Raw genomic sequence first — 21,953 nt, forward strand, 5'->3', positions numbered from 1 at the left:
TGACTTAAAAAAAATGGCTGCCATTCTTTCATAGTAAGTGAATGAGAAGATGGCAGAATTTGGGAGAAAGAAGTGACATTTTGCTTTTAATTCCATACTTGAAGTCGACTTCTTCACAGAATATTGATAAAAGTAAGTAAAGCCCAGTCATTGAACTGCGGAGGAATGGAAACCATTGTCAAGTCAATGTTTCAAGTTCTCTAATCCTACTTGTTCATCATGTATTTTGTTATGGGAGCATGTGTCCAAGAAAAACTTCTCTGAACAATGAAACAAACAAAATGGCTTCTCTGGATGTGGAGATCTGGTATCTTGTTCTAGGTTTCTCATTTGCTATGGATTCCCATTCTCTAGCTATGAATCCATCCACTTCACTCCTATAACCTTTTTGGTTATCCTTTCTAATCTCACAAGAAAGTTAAGAATGTCAATAGAATTACTTCTAGGCCAAGAGGAGCTGTAGAAACTTAAGGTATTGTTTACCATATCTATTGCTTCATATATGATTGTATAACCTTTCCAAATGTACTTTAGGCTTCTTCAAAGCAAGGGCCCCGCTTAAATTTCTTTTGTATTTCTCACAGAACTTTATACAGGGTTAAGTAACTAATAACTAATCAATAAATATGAGTTGATTAGTTGATTCACTAAAGCCTCTCATTTCAGCATTAATCTAGATCATAGACCAGGATTGATACTAAGCATTTCTTGTGTCAACCTCAGTGAAGTTGGTGAATAATTTATCATATCATCTACTTGTACATATAGGCAAAGTGAGTCACAGAAAAGTTTTAAATAATTTGGACAAGTTAATGCAATGTGTTGGTGAAAGAGCCTTTCTTCTATCCTTATTCTCAGATCTCAGCATATTTGCTCATACTAGGTAAGGTTTGAAAATTGTACTCTGTGTGTGTACTTTGCAACACAAAATGCTATTTATCACAAAATAAATGTCTACATGTCACAGATAGGGCATCAAAAATGTATTTCTGGCATCAATATATATGTATGTATACATACATACATACATGCACACATACTATATATGTGTGTGTGTGCATGTGTGTGTAAAAATATTTAAAAGTACCCTTGTTGTATCTCCTTGTAAGTTTATTTCTCCAGCTGACTGCCTTGACTATTCTTGGTTCTTGGTTTTGACCCCAGAGTTCTTTAGCAGTTTCCAGCAAATTGTATTTCTAACATAGCTCCTGGGACCTCAAACTAAGGCCTTTGTAACTCTGATGCAAACTTTCTAGGAAAAGGAAATGGATCTTATTCCTATAAGAGGTATATGAATTCTGACAAATAGCTAACCCATTACCATTGTTACCCTTTCCGAAGAAGAAGAAGAAAAATGAGAGTCAAGCTAGTTCTTTTTTTTTTTTTTATAAAATGTCTTGTTCTAAAAGAGTATGGACTAGAAAATTCAAGACCTTTTTCTAGTGACCCTGGGTAGTAGGGTCATATATCTAAAACTGAAAAGGGTCTGAAAGGCCATATAGTCCAATCTCCTCATTTTATAGATGAGGAAACTGAGGCTCAAAGAGGTTGAATGACTTGCCCAAGGTCATAAAGATACCAACTGTTAGAGGTAGACCCATATCCTTAACAACAGAACCAGTGGTCTTTCCACTGTACTGTGTTGCCTCCCCTACTTGTGATTTTTCTGTCTATTCTCCATATTAATTCTACAGGGTGAGCCAAAAGTCACCCTGGGGTATCTGATATTTTGATAACTTTTTGAAAATTTTTTTTCTTTATTTCCTATATATATATATATTTCCTACATAAATTTGCATAATGCTGTGGTACTTTAAATTAAAACGAAAAACAGTAAGTTATAAAACACTGAAATCCCTTCATGACTTCATGACTTTTGGCCCACTCTGTAGGTCTATTTGTGGGTATATCTTAAGTAAACGGGGGAAAGTGTTATTAATACTTTTCTTATCATGCCATTTCAGTAAATGAATGCTTTTGACTAGAGCTAACTGTATCTTCTGGCTGACTACTGTAAGGTAGATACATTGACAGGGGTTAGGAGTGTGGACCAACAGAATGCCTTTAACCTGGGTTAAGTGTTGTCCAGAGAACTGACCTATAAATTTAAGTTATGGGTGAAGATGCTTCTGTAGGACTATTTTAGCACAGGGCCTGGAGTCAGGAAGATCTGAATTCAAAGTCAGCCTCAGACAATTATTAGCTGTGCCATCCTGGGTGAGTCACATAAAGTCTGTTCGTTTAAGTTTCCTTAAGTGTAAAAATAGGGATACTAATAGCATCTTCCTCTAAGGGTGGTTGTGAGGATCAAACAAGATGATACTTTTAAAAAGCACTTAGCACAGTGCCTGGCACATAGTAGGTGCTATATAAATGCTTCTCACTGCACCCCCTTCCTCCACTGTGGGGAAAAGAAAAGAAAAATCCTGTAAAATTTGATTGTTTCTCCCTTTTGCTAATGATCTTTAATAGTAGTAGTTGTCATAGTAACAATAACAACAATGAAATAAAATATTTCTCACGTCTTTTTTTTTAGCGAGAACAAACTGGGATAATATAGAAGAAAATGATTTGAAAAGTTAGAGATTATATAAAGTACTTTTCAAATATGATAGTATTATAGAAATATGAATTATGGTTATTATGTTTACAATTATGTAGGACTTTGTTATTACTGTTGCTTAGTCCCTTATTTAAAACTAATCCTTAATTTTGAAGTAGGAAGAGAGTACATCTTTCAAAATGTAATTATTTTCAGGGGCAGCTAGGTGGCGCAGTGGATAGAGTCCCAGCCCTGGATTCGGGAGGACCTGAGTTCAAATCCAGCCTCAGACACTTGACACTTGCTAGCTGTGGGACCCTGGGAAAGTCACTTAACCCTCATTGCCCCCCCCCAAAGTAATTATTTTCTAAAATCCTTATTTATCAATGTATTTTTTTTCTTTCTTTCTCTTCTGGAACTTCAAGTCAGCCAATCCTAATATTAATTTCACTGGACTCAGCAGAATTACACTTCTCTTTCCCAAGCCCGAAGTCTTTCCTGTTGCCTATTTAGATTCATCGATTCTACATCTTCCCTTCTAAATGCATGTCCCTTCCTAGGATATCAGCCTGCATGCTGATGGAGTCTCCATTAGTGTTGTAAAAATTGACTTCATGAAACCAATAGCTTGGAATGTGGGAAGTAGAATCAGCCTGTTCACTTGGGATTGTGGGAAATGCACCCCTTTCAAGATGAAAAATCCCCTTTGACTCTTTCTGGGGAAGGGAGAGAGAATGTGAAAAATATAAACTTATTTGTACTTTGGCTTCCTCCTTTGTTTTAATCAATCCATCACTGGTAGCACTTGTGTATTGATTTTGAAAGATCATGTTTATACATCCCTTGATAAGTTTATTTAAAGCCTGTTAAAACTACTTTAATATAGCAATCAATGCTCAGCTGTGTGGCTGAAGTTGTACTTTTTGGTACTCTTTGGTTAGCAAGACTGAATCTTACCCTCTGTTTTCCATTATGTGGAAACCATTTTTTTCTTCTACTTAAAAAAATCAATTCTGTAAACAAAGAAAGACTGATTATCAACAGTCTTCACTTTTCATCACTCCCCATCTCCCCACCCTGCTCTTTGTACATTATCTAATAAAAGTCAATCCTGGGGAAGCTAGGTGGTGCAGTGGATAAAGCACCCACCCTGGATTCAAGAGGACCTGAGTTCAAATCCAGCCTCAGACACTTGACACTAGCTGTATGACCCTGGGAAGGTCACTTAACCCTCATTGCCGGGGGGGGGGGGGGGGTCCATCCTTTACTTTCCATCTTTGCCCACACATATACTCATTTCCACTAAGGTCTGCATGGAGGAAGGTAAATGTGTCAGGATTTCACCCTCAACATATAATTCTAGGAACATAACTCATCTAAAAATGAGAACTGTCTATATATAGTTGGAGAAAAATAGCTACATCCATATAAGTACCTAGGTTAGACCGAAATTGACATGGCTCTTGGCCTGGCATGAATAAATTGCTCTCTTCTCTCCACTGTGCAATAGCAGACTTCTGGTCGGGTCTAAGGAGATTGGCGAGAAGAGACAGTTTCTTTTGTAATGAATTAATTGTGATTTTGAATCCCTGGTTTAGGGTTAGGCTTTGTCCTTAAATTCAAAACTCTTCAGCTTTCTTTCTACACCTAAATTAATTTTCAAATGCCTACCATAAACTCAGAAACAAAATAAAGGAGTAACCTTTAAGTTTGTTTTCCACTTTTTTGACTAAGGCCTAAATTCAGGACTTAAGTAAGCCACTTACTTAAACTGGGCCCAGCTTTCTTTACGTAAGTCTCCCCCCTTAATATTTTAAGTCTGAAAATGGATACATACCACCTAGAGTTGTGATCTCTATGGGGATGAATACTTAACCTTCAACAGTGAACTTGGGGCAAGGTCTGTGGCTTGACAGAGGATTCCTAAATTCTGATTAAATGTGGGCACAATGTTTATGTATTCATGCAGCCTTACATGTCCCACATCTCTTTCCTCTGCTGCCAAATATCGATTTTGATGGAGTTCACCAAGATGTCATAATGACTAAAATAAATGAGCCTACCCCAGTGTTTGATAAATGCCAAGTGCTGTAGTCCTCTGGGATATATCCCTTGGAGAAGAGGGTTCTCAGGTCCTTGTTCTCGCTCCCTTCAACACACATTAGACCTCTATCCTCCTACATCTCATGGTGCACATAGGAAATTTTAATTTGGACATACTATCCTAGGTGGCACAGTTGACAGATTGCTCAGCCTGGAGTCAGGAAGAATCCTCTTCCTGAGTTCAAATCCAGCATCACTTACTAGCTGTGTGACCCTGGGCAAGTCACTTCACCCTGTTTGCCTCAGTTTCCTCATCTGTATAATGAGCTGGAGAAGGAAATGGCAAACGACTTCAGTATCTTTGCCAAGAAAACTCCCAAAAAGGTCACACAGAGTCAGACATGACTGAAAAAACAACCAACAACAAAAACAATCCCAGTTTTATTCCTGAAGATCAGAAATTATGGGGAGGTGGGGGTAGAAAGATGGAGGGGTGTGAATCCATGCTATCAGAGAGAGTGGCAGGATTGGCCTGAATATAGCAATAAGAATAAAAGCTGATATTTCTAGAGCATTATAGAGTTTGCAAAGCACTTTGTGAACATCTTCTCATTTCACCTTTACCCAGGACTCTGTTAAGCAGGCATCTCAGGTATTATTGCCTTCATTTTACACACAATGCAACTGAAGCTCAGAGAGGCAAGGTAACATGTACAAAGTCACAAGCTAGTGAGCATCCATGGGAAGATTTGAATCCAGGTCTTTCTTACTCAGGTCATGAATAAAGCAAAAAAAAAAAGAATAAGATAACTCAGTAATGGGAACCTAATTATCAGAGAATGTAGGGTTTAGGTGGGAGGAGGAAAGGACCCAGCTTCGAAGACAAACTCCAAACTGGGCTATGATTTGGAAGGGACATAAGTCAATAGGGGTAGAGAGAGGACAGAAGGAGAAGGAGAATGACCAGCTTGTAATGCTACAGTCAGGGTTTTTTTCCAAAATGTGTTTATGTATTGTGATGTTTTACTGCCAGAGCCACCCTCAGGAGGTCAATATGAGAAGCAGTGGCATAGAGATGGAATGTAAAGCATGCTAGACCTAGAGCCAGTAGCCTTGGCCCAAAATTCTTTAGACACTTAATATATCAAAATGGGCAGATCACTTTATCCTTCTGAGATTCAGTTTCCTTATCAGTAAAATAGCAATAATAATACTTATGATACCTACCTTAACAGATTGTTGTGGGATAAAGTACCTGGTAAACCTTAGAGGGTTTTATAGATGTCAGTTACTGTCTAGTTTCCCATTCCCAGATAGTATCCTGTTTGGTGCTTATACTTATTTTGCATTTTTTGAGCATCCTCCATCTTTCCATTTCCTTCTTATTCATTTTGCTCTGGAGGATTGAGGTGGTGAAAACCATGGTGGGGAGAGAAGGAAGAATGAGTGGTGGGATGTATGTTTGTGTGTGTGTGTGTGTGTGTGTGTGTGTATTGTAGGCAGGGATTAGATAATGGCTGGTGGGCTGGTCTTGGTAAGTTCACAGGTGTCCTATGAACTGAAAAAGTCAGGAGACAGTCATATATCCAATGATTTGCAGACATACTACTAGGGGACAAATTTTATGTAGACTGGTAGAATGTTAGAGCTGGAAGAGACCTTAAAGATTGCTTATTCTGATTCCCCACATTTAATAGATTAAAAAAACCAAGGAAACCTAATGATCATAAAATCACAGTCTGTTTGAGCTGAAATCCACCTTCCTTAGAGGTCTTAGTCCAACCCTATTGTTTTATAGAAAAGGATACTGAAGTTCAGAGAGGGTAAGCGATATGCCCAAGGTCATATAGATCATTGGTGGCAAAGCTGGGACTGAATCTAGAACCTTTGATTTTTTTTTTTGTTCAGTGCTCTTTCCACTACACTATGGGCCTCTAAGGTAAGATAAAACTGGGAGAAATTAGACCTCCTTTAGCCCTGCCTCACATCCATGAAGTAGTAGTGCTGAAATCGCACTGTTTTTCTACTAGTGTGCTAATTTATACCCCTCATAATGGCCTTGATAGAAGAGGTGGGCTTTATGCTGAATGTAGATCTACACCATGGAGAGCTCCAAAGCAGTGAGCCCAGATTGTTGTGCTGGAGAGCACCAGGGCTTCTCACACCAAGAATATCAGGTATTAAAAGGGATTTTAGAGATCCTTTAAATGAACTCTTTCATTTGGCTGCTGAGGAAACAGAGGAATAAAGAGATTAAATGACCTGCCCAATATCACAAAGCTACTAAATGGCAGACATATGACCCCAGCTCACTTGACTCCAAGTCCTAGACTCCTTCCATTGTACCCCTTGCCTTATCATGCTCTCATAGCCTCCATCTTCAGTTTTGGTATGCCCAATCATCATGTCCAAACTGACAGTTAATTTTTCCTTAATTTTTAGCTTGGACATCTAATGCTGTGCTGAGCCAAGGTTGCCCCTTGCTACTGTGGCTCTGTCAATCAAGCTATCAACCAATAAATGCTTAATCATTACCTATTACATACTAGGCACCATGCTGTCTTCCAGATCTATTATGGTTTTTTAAAAAATATGGTAGGATGGCATTTTCCACTAAACTGTGTGTTTTTTGTCTTTTACCTTTCTCTGTACACCTAGCATTTAGCATAGTGCCTAACACAAAGTGCTTACTAAATGATTGTTGACTGACTGATGGATGAACTATTATGTTGTTTGTTCAAGGACCTGCCTAGCTAACAAGATTGGCTGCAGGGTGATAGTACAATGCTATCTTCCAATTTATAAAGGAGTTGTGAGCAGTGACCATGGAGGGAATACCTACATTAATGAAATTCTAGGTCCTGAAATATATGAGTTAGCCAGTTAGTCAATGCAGTTCCTGAAGGGATCCAACTTATAATAATGGAATACCTTATGCCTTATGATAACCAGATTGACTGTTTATAGGAATAACTTAAGGAGCCAACTTGCTACCAATGAGTGATGGATGATTTTAGAAGTAGGAACATGATCTCTTTCCTCACAATATTTTGCTGTTTGTGAACTTGACTTGTTGACTTCCCAACTGGCTCCAGCCTTCTTTTCCAATGTATTACATATTATTTCCTTTCCCATACTCTATAATTCAGGCAATTTGGCTTTTTTTTCCTTTTTCCTTTAGAGCCTTTGTCAGTTGGTAAACAAATAATTGTTAAATGCTTGCTATGTTCTAGCACTATGCTAAGTGCTGAAGATATAAAGAAAGGCAAAAACATGGTCCCTGCTCTCAAGGAGCTCACATTGAAATGGGGGAAATGGCATGCAAATAACTTTGTAAATTCAAGATATATGCAGTTTAAATGGAAGATGATCTTAATGGAAAGTGACTACATGCCTTTTTACTGGTTGTCTATTGTGCCTGGAATTCACTTCCTCTTCACCTTCACCTCTTAGAATCTCTTGTTTCCTTCAAAACTCAGCTTGGGTCACTTAAAAAAAAAAGAGTGTTTTGCCTGGGCTGCAGAGGTCACTTATAGTCCTGATCCTACTGATTAGCAGGGGAACTTTGACCTTTTCTTTGTGGACTGATTCACTCTTCTGTGGGCAACCTGGTGGCCTTGGTCCTGGGGGGCTTGTCATATCAGCATCAGACATAGTGCAGACAAGCAATCAGCTTAGGGCACTGTAGACAGTATTTGTAAAAATGGCACACAATAGGTGCAAGATAAATGCATTCCTTTTCCTCTATCTCAGAACTCCCACACTCAAGCAATCCACCAGTTTCAGGCTCCTGTTAACAAGGATTACAAATATGAGCCACCACAACCGACTTCAAGTGCTGTTTCCTACATAAAGCTTTCTTAACACTCCCCCCCCACCCCCCGTGGTGTCCTCTCCCTTTGCTTTATATTAATTTGGCATATACTTATAAACATACATGTCTACTTTAGTAGAACTGAAAATTCTGAATGGTAATTCTTGTTCTTGTAGTCACAATGCCTTGAGCACAACATATAATAGGCACTTAATAAGATGTTTGTTGATTGAATTATTACCATGACCTCAGGCAAGTCACTAAATCTCTCCATGCCTCAGTTTGCTCATCTGTGATGGGAGGTACTTGGACTGGATGACTTTTAAGGCTCCTTCAGACTCTAGATATATGATTCAAAAATGTTGTCAAGATATTTATTCTTCCCCCAAATCCATCAATTCTTCTTTAAAACATTTAAACATTTTCCCCTTCTCTTCAAGTGTCTCTGTGGAAATTCTTGCTGAAGGTCTTAGCATTTTCTCTACCTTGGTGAAGTACCTGAGTAGGACTGATAATTCAAGCAGTGTTTGAACCAAGATTAGTCCATGATCCATACACACTCCATGACTCCAGCCAATCCCATGAAATGTTTATCTAGAATTTGAGAATTCCCTATATTCACAAAAGACACAAACTTTAGTGAGATAAGGGATTTATCTTCTCTTCAAACTAAGTTGCCTGGTTCCCAGGGCCATTTCTTCAAGACTCATATCCCTCTGAAACAAGAAAAGTCTTCCTCTAAGAATGGAGGGCAATAATGCCCTTGCATTGATGGTTCGAGGCACTCAGATGACTTAGCAGCTCCTGAAGTCCCAGTGTTCTGACAACAGATCCTATTAAAGAGATTTAGTGCTTCGCCTGACCTTTAGTTTCTTTATCTGCCACTACCGCTACCATATTTCATAATGCTTAGAATGGGGGGGAGGGGTTGGTTTTCTTTTCTTTCTTTTCTGGTCTGGACCTATTTTTACCCATAGTGTAGCAACTTCCTGGTGAAGAAAACACTCTCCAGAAATGCTGATTGGTAATGGGTCCATAAGGAAATCCGTCTTAGAATATTGCCTGGGGAACAAAGAGATTACATGACTTGCCCACAGTCACACACAAAGTTCCTGAGGCAGGATTTGAACCCAGCTCTTTCTGCTTTCAAAGTCAGTCCACTATCCACTACAACTTGCTTTCTCTCCTAGAGTATGGACAATTTAGGAGAATAGTATAGTTGACTTTCCTTCCATAAAAGATTTTGTCAAATTATTGGGCCAAGATTTGGACTGGAATCATGGAGGAAATAGTACTGAAACAGTTGCATTTATGTGCTTTATTCAGCAACTGTGCTCCTCACTGCACAACTTAAAGTTATATACTACTCCCCTCCATCCCCAGCTTCATAGATGGAATGCACATTTTGATTGTGTTATGTGGCACAGGATTTTGTGGCACCTAGGTTCAGATCTCAGCCCTTTCACTAAGTATATGTATAATCATGGTGGAATCACTTCACCTGTATGGGCCTTGTTTCTAAGGGACTTTTCTACTTTAAAATTCCATAATCCTTCTACTAAAAAGCCAACATTCTGTTAGTGTCTTTATTCAATGAAGACATTCTGCCCTCAGTAATTTTTACTAAAAGTACCCTGAGTGTTCAAAAATGACAAATATTAGCTGTAACTTGCCTCCTTGGTTATGGAAAGTAACTTTTCTTTGGCTTCATTCTTTTCTGGTACCTGTCTCATTGTCTTTATATCTTCCTATGTGATAGAAATCAAATCGAAAAAAAACTCCCACAATGTCTGGCTTGTTTCTCTTCTCCCCCTTTTTTGGGGTGGTGGGAGTGCTGTTAAATATAAGTATTCATCCCAGTGACAAGATATATGTATGTTTTGTTCACATAAGCGCCTTGGTGGAAGGCAACCTAATGAGAAGACTCTTCCTTTTCCCCTGGTGACTTAGTGAATTCTCCATTTGACTGTACACATCCTTGACACATAGTCCAAATGGTCCCCCTGACTGTCAGTAAGGTCTTTTATTTTTCCCTCTTTGTTAATGTCTTCTTGTTGTTGCCCCTACCGTTGGATGTCTGTCAGCAAAGGCAATGAAACAGGCTTCAAGCCAAATTATCTTTCTCAGCTCAGTTCCCACAGCTTTTAGGAAAGGCACCCCTGGCAACTTCTGTTGGACAATGAGAGCATCAGAGAGCCAATATGGTAACTGGGCCTTTAAATACTGGCATCCTCTTCCTTTCATTAGTGATCTTGGTTCTTTTCACAGACTTTTTGGGAGCCTTCTACAAGTATTCTGCTTTTTCTTTGGACTCCTCATCATTTCTCTTATTCAGGCTTTCCCAGAAACAAGTCTATTCTACAAACAATACCCCTCTGAATTTTTGCTGGGCTTCTCCCCTTCTTCCCTAAGAGAAAATGACCAACAAGAAATACTAGTGGTCTTGAATTATTATACAATATATATAAAAACACTTTAATGATTTTACTACTAGAGAGGTGGCAGAGAACCTGCTTAAACAAATAATAGATATTTACTGATTGATCCACTGTATGAGTTTTAGTTAGAGTGGATACTCTATTAATTATCCAGCAGTGGCAATGGGACTCTATTAAGAAATCTAGAAAAGTCTTTTCTCTTCTCTTCTCTTCTCTTCTCTTCTCTTCTCTTCTCTTCTCTTCTCTTCTCTTCTCTTCTCTTCTCTTCTCTTCTCTTCTCTTCTCTTCTCTTCTCTTCTCTTCTCTTCTCTCCTCTCCTCTCCTCTCCTCTTCTTTCCTCTCCTCTCCTCTTCTTTTCCTCTCTTCTCTTTCTAACATTTCTCACAACATCTCAAGTATTGTTTAGACTATCTAAGATTGGAGTTTATAGCAAATAGTAAATTAAGCAAAACATATTTTACATAATCCACTAGATATCTTTGGATTAGGAGGAAAAATTTGAGGCTCTTCTTCCTTTCTATGTAGTAAATTACCAAGGAAAGTCTTATGATCCCATTATCAATTCCCTGGCCCAATATTTATATCTCTTCTTCAGCTAGCTCCAAACTCATGAAAGTTTGCCATAACTGATAGAAACATCGACTTGGACCTGGCTTCAACATCTGAGTTTGAGCACTTCAAATATTAATTTAGCTATCACTTAACAATTCCAGACTGCGATTTCCTCATCTGTAAAGTGAAAGGGCTGGATCTGATATCTTCTAAGGACCCTTACAGCTCTAAATCTATAATCCTTTGGTCAACCAATCAATCAATTAAGAATTATCACCACAGCCAGTAATATTAAAGTCTAGTTGCTCAAATCTTTGTTATGGCTAATAACTTTTACCTAGATATATTTTGTTTGTTTGTTTGCTTTTTTGCAGGGCAATGAGGGTTAAGTGACTTGCCCAGGGTAACAAAGCTAGTAAATGTCAAATGTTTGAGGGCAGATGTGAACTCAGGTCCTCCTGAATCCAAGGTGAGTGCTTTATCCACTGCACCAACTAACCACCTCTAGATTTTTTAAAAACTAGAGTAACTTAGGGGGCAGCCAGGTGGTGCAGTGGATAGAGCACCGGCCCTGGATTCAGGAGGACCTGGGTTCAAATCTGGTCTCAGACACTTAACACTTAGTAGCTGTGTGACCCTGGGCAAGTCACTTAACCCCAATTGCCCCCCCCAAAAATCTAGAGTAACAGGATTTTTTTGGTGAATTTTTGTTATTTGTGTTTGTGATCTGTTGGATTCTACCAGTTTACAGATGGGCAGTTATTAATTATCTATAGACCTAAAATCATGGCAAATGCTAAGCCTGTATTTGCAACTGTGACAAAATTCTCCATAGTGATATTTTAGCAAAAATGCATTTATTGTTGTTTGGTGGGAAATTATTGAGAATTGGGACATTCCTTTTTTAAACCACAGCCAAAGGTTAAATTCTGGTCTAGTTAAATACTAAGCATGAAAATATGATAGTGCCTTTTTTTTGAGTAGGATCTTAATGCCTTTTAGAAGTTACAAAAGAAAACTTTGTAGAACTTCAGTCAAGCAAAATGATAACATTTCATTAATACAAATTAGTATCCACATGCTTCCACCAACGCAGAATTTATAATAGCTTGAAACGTTTCCATAAGTTTAGAAGTACAGAAAGACTTCTAGCAAGTTTTGTAAAGATGTGAATGAAAGAGCCCTGTGTTGAACAAAATAAAAGCATTTTTTCCATTCATCTTTTGCAGCCCTTGCTTAAAGAGCCCCCCTCCCCAAATGATTCCCCTTTGGGTGCTTAGCTTTGATATCTGGCTTTTGTTCAGCAACCAATGACCCTATAATTAACATTGGAGACCTGTATCTCTCCTTTTTGATAGGCTGATTGCACATGTTCTTTAACTGGAAGTGACATTGTATGGTAATTGCATTTTGGCAGAATCCAATTTGCTTTAAAAAAAATGCTCCTGTCTAATTGTTATAGTTCCATTCTGAATAGTCCATAATGATGACAACAGTTCTTTACATTCATATCTTTTTATAATTTACAAAGCACTTTGCCATATATAACTGTGAAATACTTTCATTTCTCTATATGAACTATGGCTTTGCCAAACATCTAATGATGTTTCCACCAGATTCCCATATGTGTGTCATATATCACCCCAAATCCAGAGGAAAACTGGAGATAGCCTTCTAATCACTCACAATTGGCCCATCTGATAACTTCCCTGGGCTGCCAGATGCCTTAGAGAAACAAGATACACTTCTGGGATCCAATGACTTACCCACAATGACAGCAGTGACAGTGAGGAGAACAAAAGCATTCCGAAACAGATAACTTTTAACATCCTCCTTTGTGATGCTCTGTACTTTCTTCTTAGCTAAGAGTGTCCGTTTTCGGACTCCTTGCTGGAATCTCTCCATTCTACCCCCCAGTCGGGGCTCTTCTCCGTTACTTTTAGTCATGGAGTTTCAGGGAGTGCTGTCTTCTATGAACGTTTATCAGAACTGCCAAACTTCCTCTCCAGAAAAGCCCAAGGTGCTTCTCTTCCTTAGTACCAGACAGCACAGCTGGAATACAAGAGGCACAGAACTCTGTCATACACTCCAGGGATGATCAATCAGAGCTACTACTGGCCCGTCTGTAAATAACATTGCACAACATTGTCTGGAGTGGGAGAGAGAGCTTAGTGTTAAGAAGCAGCAGTACTTTTCGGGTGCCAGGCTTCCAGAATAGACTGTACATATTTTGCTTGAGTGCATGTGTGAAAAGCCAGATGATGCTGGCAGGGACTATTTTCTATTTCTTCCTTATCCTGTTATGGTATACGGGAGGTGTTTGAAAAATGTTTGATAACTTGTTTTGTACACATCCTGAAAATTGTGTAGTTCAGTATAAAATGCCTTACGATTTATATATTCACATGTCATGGTCTTTCTGCTACATAGATTAAGTGCATTGGCTTACTTTTTTCATTGAGAAAAACTAAGAATATTTATTTCTACTAGAGAGAGAGCACGAGAGAGCACTTTATTGAGTGCATGTTATACCAGGGAAGTAGATTTGGCAGTTTTATATGGGTAACTATTTATTTCCATTAAAAAACGTGTAAAGTACTCTGAATACATCTGTAAAGTATCAGAGGCTAGAATTCATTTCCACTTATTATAACTACAAACTAGAAAGTAGCATTTGTCTCTGATTGCATAAAAATACACCGATGTGGAAATGTTATCATTGATTTGGGGCTTCCCAAATGCCTTCCTCTGTTATTTGAACTTTAAGACGAGGTTAATCTAATTTTCATTCCAAACGTTATCGTATTTTCTAGGACCATTCACGCACTGATCATTCAAGAAACAAAACAAAACAAAAAACCCCCCAAAGACCTCTTTCCTCGGTGGAAGTCAGTTGTTCTGATAGCCCAGGGCTCCATGCCACTGCCCTACGATATTTCCAATTCACAGCTGATTCTTGCCAGGATGGATCAAAACCAGAATTGGAAGGTGAAGATGATAGTGCATGTAGCCAGGGGGATGTAAATTGAGGGATTCTTTAGGAGCGAAAAACAAGTGTGGAAAATACAGCTGTCTAGCAGTTTGGACCTTTAAATAAGATTGCAGGTGTGAGTATATTGGGGGAAGGGGAAGGGATGACTATGCAGGACCATGTTTAAGGGGACCAGATAAACGCGTCGCTTGGGGGTGGGGGAGAGGAGAGCGAACAGATTTTTCACTTAGCGAGAATCTCATTCTCAATAACTTTACCACAGATCGACTCATCTTGGTTCCCTTACCACATATTTGGCCATAATCTGCAACCAGTCTGTCCTGAATGATAAATGCAGGCTAGGAGAGGCGATTGGAATCGCACCGAAGAGGCGATTGGAACGACGTTCAAATACTAAGCATGCACTTTATCTACCAAAATGGCTAGCTCGCTCACTCTCCCAACTCCTTTGCCCCGGAAAACAAAACACTTTGGAAAGCCAGAGGATGAAAAACGAAACCGGGCAAGAGTTAACAGGTATTAAACTTACCTTTGCAGATTCCGCAGTGGGTTGGAGCCCCAGCAAGCAAGGGACAAGGTAAAATCCCCCGGCAGGTACAGCGCTGCTAACAAAATGCAGGGAGAGAGGGCCAGGCTAGTGCTGACACTCCGCATGTGCTGCGCTCTGAAACAGCAACTTACTATCAGCGCAACTTAAGAAAAGGGGAGGAGACTGGGAACCGGGATGGGGGGGGGGGGGATGAAAACACCGCAGAAGGGGAGGAGAGGAAGGGGGAACCCCAGGGTTTCTGGAATATTGATTAGCCTTGGCACTCTCAGGGTAGGCTTGCCGCTTTCTTTTTCTTTTTAGACCACTTCCATGCTTTGTCAGTTCACTTCCATTGGAAATGCAAAATCAAGACCAGAAAGACTTGACGATGAAACACACACACACACACACACACACACACACACACACACACACACACACACACATACACACACACACACTCACTCACACGGAGAACACTGGAAGTCTTCATGACTAGACGTTCCATATAGCGGACTTTTAGAACGTGAAGTTTAATTACATAACATCATCTCACTGTTACTCTCTTAAAGAAGTACGAGAGCGTATGTTCTTTTGCCTGGCGGAACAACCGTGTTGAGCAAGACTCTGTTTTACCAGGCTGGGGAAGGGAACCTGACATTACTCCGGAAAGACCTGGAACATGACCAAGTATGGAGAGAGGGAAAAGCCTTGCTCCTATTCTCTCAACTTTGCCTAAAGTTACTCAAAAACAAGATGAGACCTGCCTATAGGTAAAAGCCCATTGTAACAAAACAATTTAGCCCAAGTTGACTGCCCTCACTCCACACATTACCGTCAGGGGAAGGAAATTCAACCCTTCAGTCTCTTCTAATGTAGAAAATAAATAAATTTTAAAAGTGAGTCCTTTCCTAAGGCCAGTATATGCAAATGCAAAGGCCAGCTTTTCCTGGGAGGAAGTTTTGGGTTTCAAAAGGCAATCTGGGGTTTAAATGGCTCAGATGAGAAAGGATGCTAAACTATTTTCAGTGATTCAACAAACCTCATTACACGGAGAATGTAACTTTCGGTTCTAATCCATTTGTTCTCAAAAGGAAAATGGATTGGGGCGTGTACGCTGGGAATCAACATAATTTTTAAGCTTGAATCACCCCCAAAGTTTAGGACCTGTTGGACAGAGAAAACAGTCCATTAAGAATGGACGTATGGGCCCCAAATCACAACAATCATCTTGTATTATTGTTCATAAAATTTCAGTGTCACTTTGTGAAATCTGGCCCATTTTTGTCTAGTGACCAAAACGTGTGCCAATTCTTTTTTCTACGGGCAATTTGGTGGAAATGGTGGAGGAGGAAGACCCCACCCATGACTGTTGTTCTTAACAAGAAATTAGTGATTGGTAAATGATTGTAAATATCGAAGTTATGAAGGGAGTAGTGGCTTTCAATGTGATTTCATTAATAGAGGCAGCTCTCAGGGAGGCAACTGCTTTTATCTCTGCCAATCAATAATTGCTCTTCAATTTAACAAGTCGCCTAGGGCACACTAAGAGGTTAGATGACTTGGCCAGAGTCACATGGCTGTTGCATATCACAAGCAGAACTTGAAACAACCTAAGCTTCTTGACTGATGCCTAGCCACTCATTGCCTCTTATAAATACTATAAAAGTAAAATATAAGCTACGGTTCAACAAAACTTCGGAATTATGCTGAGAGTGATTAAAACCTCAGTATCCTCTGATCCAGAAATCCTACTGCTAGACAGATACCACAAAGAGGCCAAATATATATAAAAATATTTATAGTAGCACTTTTCCTAGTACAGTAAAAGCAAGGTGATTTCATCAGTAAGTCAAATCAAGTTCTCCCACTCCACTTAAAGTAAATGATAAGATGCCCAGCTGATCATTCAATGTCAATCATTGCCTACAGACTAAGTCTTTAAAGTCATTGAATGAAATGAAATGAAATGATTGTCAGTTTCTTCCAGTTGGTTAAGGGATTTTCCCATGCCCTCTGGGTCCTACTTAAAGTAACAAGATAGCAGGAATGGGAGAGCTTTTGCAAATGACAAGTGGTCAGTAAAAAGTAATGTCTTTGAAGGAAAAGAGAAACCTTGGCTCCTGCCTTGGCCTTGGTCCCCTTCCCTTTTATTGGAAAATGAACTTGTGAGCTTCAAAAAGTCCAGAGAATGTTGGACTTTCCCTGTTCTCATTGTGTCTTTGTGTTATTTTTGGGTCATTTGATCCAATTCCTGCTTTGGGAGCAAAGAATAAATTGGACTTAAACTGTGACCTGGGAAAAACTTTAATTAAAAAAAAAAACTAGGGTCACCCACTGCATTCTGGGCCATAACCAGTTGTCTTGACTTTTGTCTTGCCACTGGATTCAGATGACTCTGAAGGAGAGAGTGAGGCTGGTGACCTTGAGCAGGTTTGCCTCCCTTAAATCCAATTCAGGGACATGTAAAGACATCACCCTTGTGATATCATTGCTCCTCTCCAAAAAGGACCAACAAGTTGTACAAGGATCTCATCAAAGAAACTCTGCCTAAGGGGACCTTCTTGAGCACGTTATGAATGGCACAAAAAGACTTCCAGCAGACAGGAACTGTGAGGCGGTTCTTTGCCATATGAATTCTCCATGCTGGAGCCTACTTTCCTCTGCACTCTATGTACTTGTGAAAGAATGGATCATGGGCTTTTGGAAGGGAGATTTCTACCGACTGTTCTTACTCTTTCTCCTCAGTAAATACTCCTTTCTAAAATCTACCTAAGGCTAGTTGACTAAGATGATTCTCAGTTGATCATTTGGGAGGGAAGCCCTTCTTATTCTTTAGGTATACCCTTAGAATTCGGAGAGGGAGATGTCATATTTCTTTGGCATCTGGAGTATTGTGAGTTTCAAATGAGATAATGAATGTAAAGCACTTTTCAAATCTCAAAGTGCTCTATGTGTGGATGATGCTGGTGTTGTCGATGATGGTGGTGATGATGATGGGTCTCCAGTCTGGTGATGACTTCACTCCCCGAGCCTTTTGCTGCTCTCATTCTGTGCTGATGCAACATTTATAGACCAATTCAGGGGTGTGCTAGTAAATGTTTAACATCCGGGCTCTCAGGGGAAAATTGTAGGCACACACATTTAAGTTTATTCTGCATAATTAACACTTTCTTAAGTCTAGAAATGTATAAAACAGCAAATCCAGCCCTGATTTGTAGTGATTGCCAATTTCTGAGGTGTAAATGCTCACTCTAAAAATTTAACAATAAGCTTTGGCAAGTCAGTTGGAACTGGCTTCAGTATATCCTCGTCTGGCACCCTGTGAGAATGGGAGTGGAGATAAGAATCCTCAGGGATACAATAGCAAAGAATTGGAAATGAAGATGCTTCACAAATCTAATTACTGAATTATAAGAAATTAATATAATGAGAATACAGGTCAACTTGGGAATACTTTTATGAACTGATACAAAATGAAATAAGAACCAGGAAAACACTATATACAATGACTATATTAATAATAATAATAACAAAAATTATAGTAACAATAGCTTGCATTTACATAGTACTTATTATGTGTCAGGTACTATATGAGTATTAACTATTTTGATCCTCACAACACCCCTGGAAGGTAAGTGCTGTTATATCTCTATTTTACAGATGAAGAAACTGAGGCAAACAGAGGTTAAGTGACTTGCCCAGGGTCACACAACTACTAAGTGTCTGAGGCCAGATTTGTATTTCAGTCTTTCTTGACTTTAGGTCCAGCACACAACAACAAAATTATTCAAACTGAATGTCAGTTAATTATGGTAAAAATCTTGGTTAAAAAAAAATGTTCCTGAGAAGAGTTATGAGAAAGCACCTTTCTCTCTTCTTTGCAGAAGCAGGAGATTATGCCTGTGGAACCCTTTATGCAATGGCAGCATTGATTTATGGGTAGGTTACTTTTACTGAACTTTCTGTCTCTGTCTCTGTCTCCCTCTCTCTGTGTCTCTTTGTATGTGTCCCTCTCTCCCTCTATCTCTGACTCTGTCTCTCTCTGTCTCTGCTCTCTCTCTCTCTCTCTCTCTCTCTCACACACACACACACACACACACACCTCTTCCCTCTCCTTTCTCTTTCCCTTTTGGTTCTTTGTTATAAGGGATGGGGGGGGGGCAGGGTGTTATATTGGAAATGTAGATGATTCATAAACAAATGATATTAATAAAAATGAGAAAATCTTACAACTTCTTGACTTGTGGCCTTGTCTTTACCTACCAAATTGCTTCTCTGAACTCTGCTAGCTTTTACTTAGCTTTTCTACACAGTGCAGCAGTTAATTATGTTTTTCTTATTTATTGTTGTTTAATGTTTCAATTTTAGCTTTCTGTGGCCAGGCACAGCATCTTTTAACCCTGAATTATCCTTCTTCTGTATAAGAATAGTATCTAGCATCTAGGGCTAGGTAAAATTCAAGATGAAGAGTCAAGAAGATCTGACCTTGGCTTGGCAACTCCTCCTATTTTTCTGGACCTCGAATCTCATCTGTCAAATGAAAGTCAAGCCAACATCCTCTAATGTCCTTTCCAGCTTTAACATCTTATGATTTTATGATAACAGATTATGATATCAGCCTTGGACTGACCTAGGAAAGACCTAGGTTGATTCTGACATGCAAGCTATGTGACCTTGTGCAAAGCCATTCACTTTTCAATGTCCCACCTCTTTAAGATAATAGATTACAAAATTGCTTCTCTACATCTTTGAGAAGGTTTTCATTCTGGTGGTGAAGTGGAAAGAGTACTGGGCTTGGAATCAGGAAGACTTATCTTCCTGAGTTCAAATCTGGCCTCAGACACTTGCTGGGTGACCCTGAACAAATCACTTAACCCAGTTTGCCTCAGTTTCCTCATCTGTAAAATGAGCTGGAGAAGGAAATTGCAAACCACTCCAGTATCTTTGCCAAGAAAAACTGAAACGGGGTCACAGAATCACAAAAACAACTATTCTGTGAGTCCCTCACACTATTGGAATCACAGATCATAAATTCAGACAAAGAAAAAAGTTACATGCACAATAAATATTTAAGGGTATAACTGATATGGCTAAGAGGCAGCCTGGTTTTAGTGGAATGACCACTGGATTTGTAATCTGAAGATCTGGGCTGAAATCCCAGCTCTGTCTCTTATGAACCGTGTTATCTTGGGCAGGTCACTTTATTTCTGAGTCTCAGGTTCTTAAAGTGGGGATAAGAATTCTTATACTACTGACCTCATGGTGTTGTTATAGGATCCAATGAGATCATGTACATAAAAATATATTATGCAAATGTAAGCTAGAGGTGACCTTATGGAATATCCACTTGTACTATTTATAAATAGACTGCATATTGCAAGGGTATGAAACAAAATTATATTTAACTCTCTGAGGCTAAACAAACACTACCTGCTGCAATCCAATATTCTCTTTCTAGGTCTGGTTGAGTACAGCATTTCCCAATTCTTACCACAGTATCTATTTTGTTTTTGAAGGCTACTTTAAAAAACATTTTGTCCTCCTTAGGTAGAGTAGGCATTTAATGACCCCCAAAGAGCCTCTATCTTTGCTGGTTGGTGACTCGTTCACATTTCTTGCTGGTGTGACTTTTTTTTCAAGGAGTCTTGGAAAGAAATCCAGAATTTTGGTACAAATATTAAAGACTAAGCTGGATTTGGAAGTCTGGGGACCTAGATTTGCATCCTGGATCTGCCATCTACTCTTACAGAGAAGAGTCTCACTCTCACTGGGATGTCACTGAACCTCTCTGGCAAAAGGAGGGTGCATGCAGGACAAGCAATATTGTTTACATTGAGCAAATAACTCATTTTGACTATTACAAACATCCAAAGGAATATGAAGAAAGACACTGTCTGCATACAGAGAAAGAACTAAAAGATAGAAGTGTGTTTGGAACAATTTTACATGTATACACCTATTTTTTGTCTAACAGTAGCTCTATCTGGGGTGGAGGGAGGGGGAGAGGGAAGGACAAAAAGGAAAAAAAAGAAATTTACCTGATAGTTTTGTTATATATATATATTATATACATATATATAATATATATATATTAAAAAGCAAGTTGTACATGAGAGATTTATAGTTTCATGTGCAATCATATTTTTTATTATTCTATGTTATAAAAATGCTCTTCAATCTCATAAATTAAAATTAAATAAATGTGAAAAAATAAGGGGCATTGGAAAAAGGGATTTGAACTTACATAGAGACTAAATGATTTAATTCATTTAAAAAATGAAGGGGTTAGACTAGATAACCTCCAAGTCCCTGCTGTGCTTTCCAGGTTTTAATTGAGTGGCATCTTAGAATGCTCTCCTTTACTAGATAGGAATGAGAAGAAGCTGAAGTACATCCCTTGGATTAACATTGATATGAGGAGTAACTGATTTTCCCTTTTCTCCCTAAGTATTAATGCCTTTTAAGAAACAATTTCAGGATTTTCTACTGAGGAGGCTTTGTGGGACCCTGGGGTTCTGTTGAGAGGGGAAGTAATTCACCACTGAAAGTTTTGTTAGATGCAATAAAATCTAATGAGAAAATGAGATGAAAAGAGTCTTAGGTTCAAAGTTCATGTTGGTTACAAGGTTTCAGTCCTGGTGAAGGGAGTTCTGGGAATTCCTTTTTCAGAGCACCTTTGGGAAGACATATCAAAAATGTATCTGGGACAACCTGCTTACAGAATGCATTTTTCTACCCATTTATTTGACTTTATAAGTGAGACATACCTTTAATATTTACTACATATTCTCTTGATGTAGAAATCTAAAGGAACAACAGACTGGCATACTGAAGACTCTTTGTCGTGGTCACCATTTCATATGAAATTATTAGAGTCAGGAATAGGAAATTTCATTAATTTCAACAGTAAGGCAAGAAAGCAAATAAAGCAAACGCACACCAATGCAATTGTTAATATTTTTTTTTTAGGCAATTGGGGTTGAGTGACTTGCCCAAAGTCACACAGCTAGTAAGTGTCAAGTGTCTGAGGCTGGATTTGA

At 38.9% G+C, this 21,953-nt stretch overlaps 1 protein-coding gene across 1 annotated transcript in view; it reads right to left on the minus strand.

Annotated features, from left to right (window-relative positions):
- SLC1A3 (solute carrier family 1 member 3) overlaps positions 1 to 15,077 on the minus strand; it is a 108,429-nt gene extending 93,352 nt beyond the window's left edge. Inside the window, exons 1-2 of the mRNA XM_043963197.1 lie at positions 14,911 to 15,077; positions 13,156 to 13,441 (exon numbers count right to left, since the gene is read on the minus strand). Of these exons, the coding sequence (XP_043819132.1) occupies positions 13,156 to 13,336 (181 nt within the window). The 5' untranslated portion in view covers positions 13,337 to 13,441; positions 14,911 to 15,077. The remainder of the gene's footprint in view (positions 1 to 13,155; positions 13,442 to 14,910) is intronic.
- Between the last annotated feature and the right edge of the window lie 6,876 nt (positions 15,078 to 21,953).

Source organism: Dromiciops gliroides, chromosome 1 (genome assembly GCF_019393635.1).
Source record: "Dromiciops gliroides isolate mDroGli1 chromosome 1, mDroGli1.pri, whole genome shotgun sequence".
Taxonomy (NCBI): Eukaryota; Metazoa; Chordata; class Mammalia; order Microbiotheria; family Microbiotheriidae; genus Dromiciops; species Dromiciops gliroides.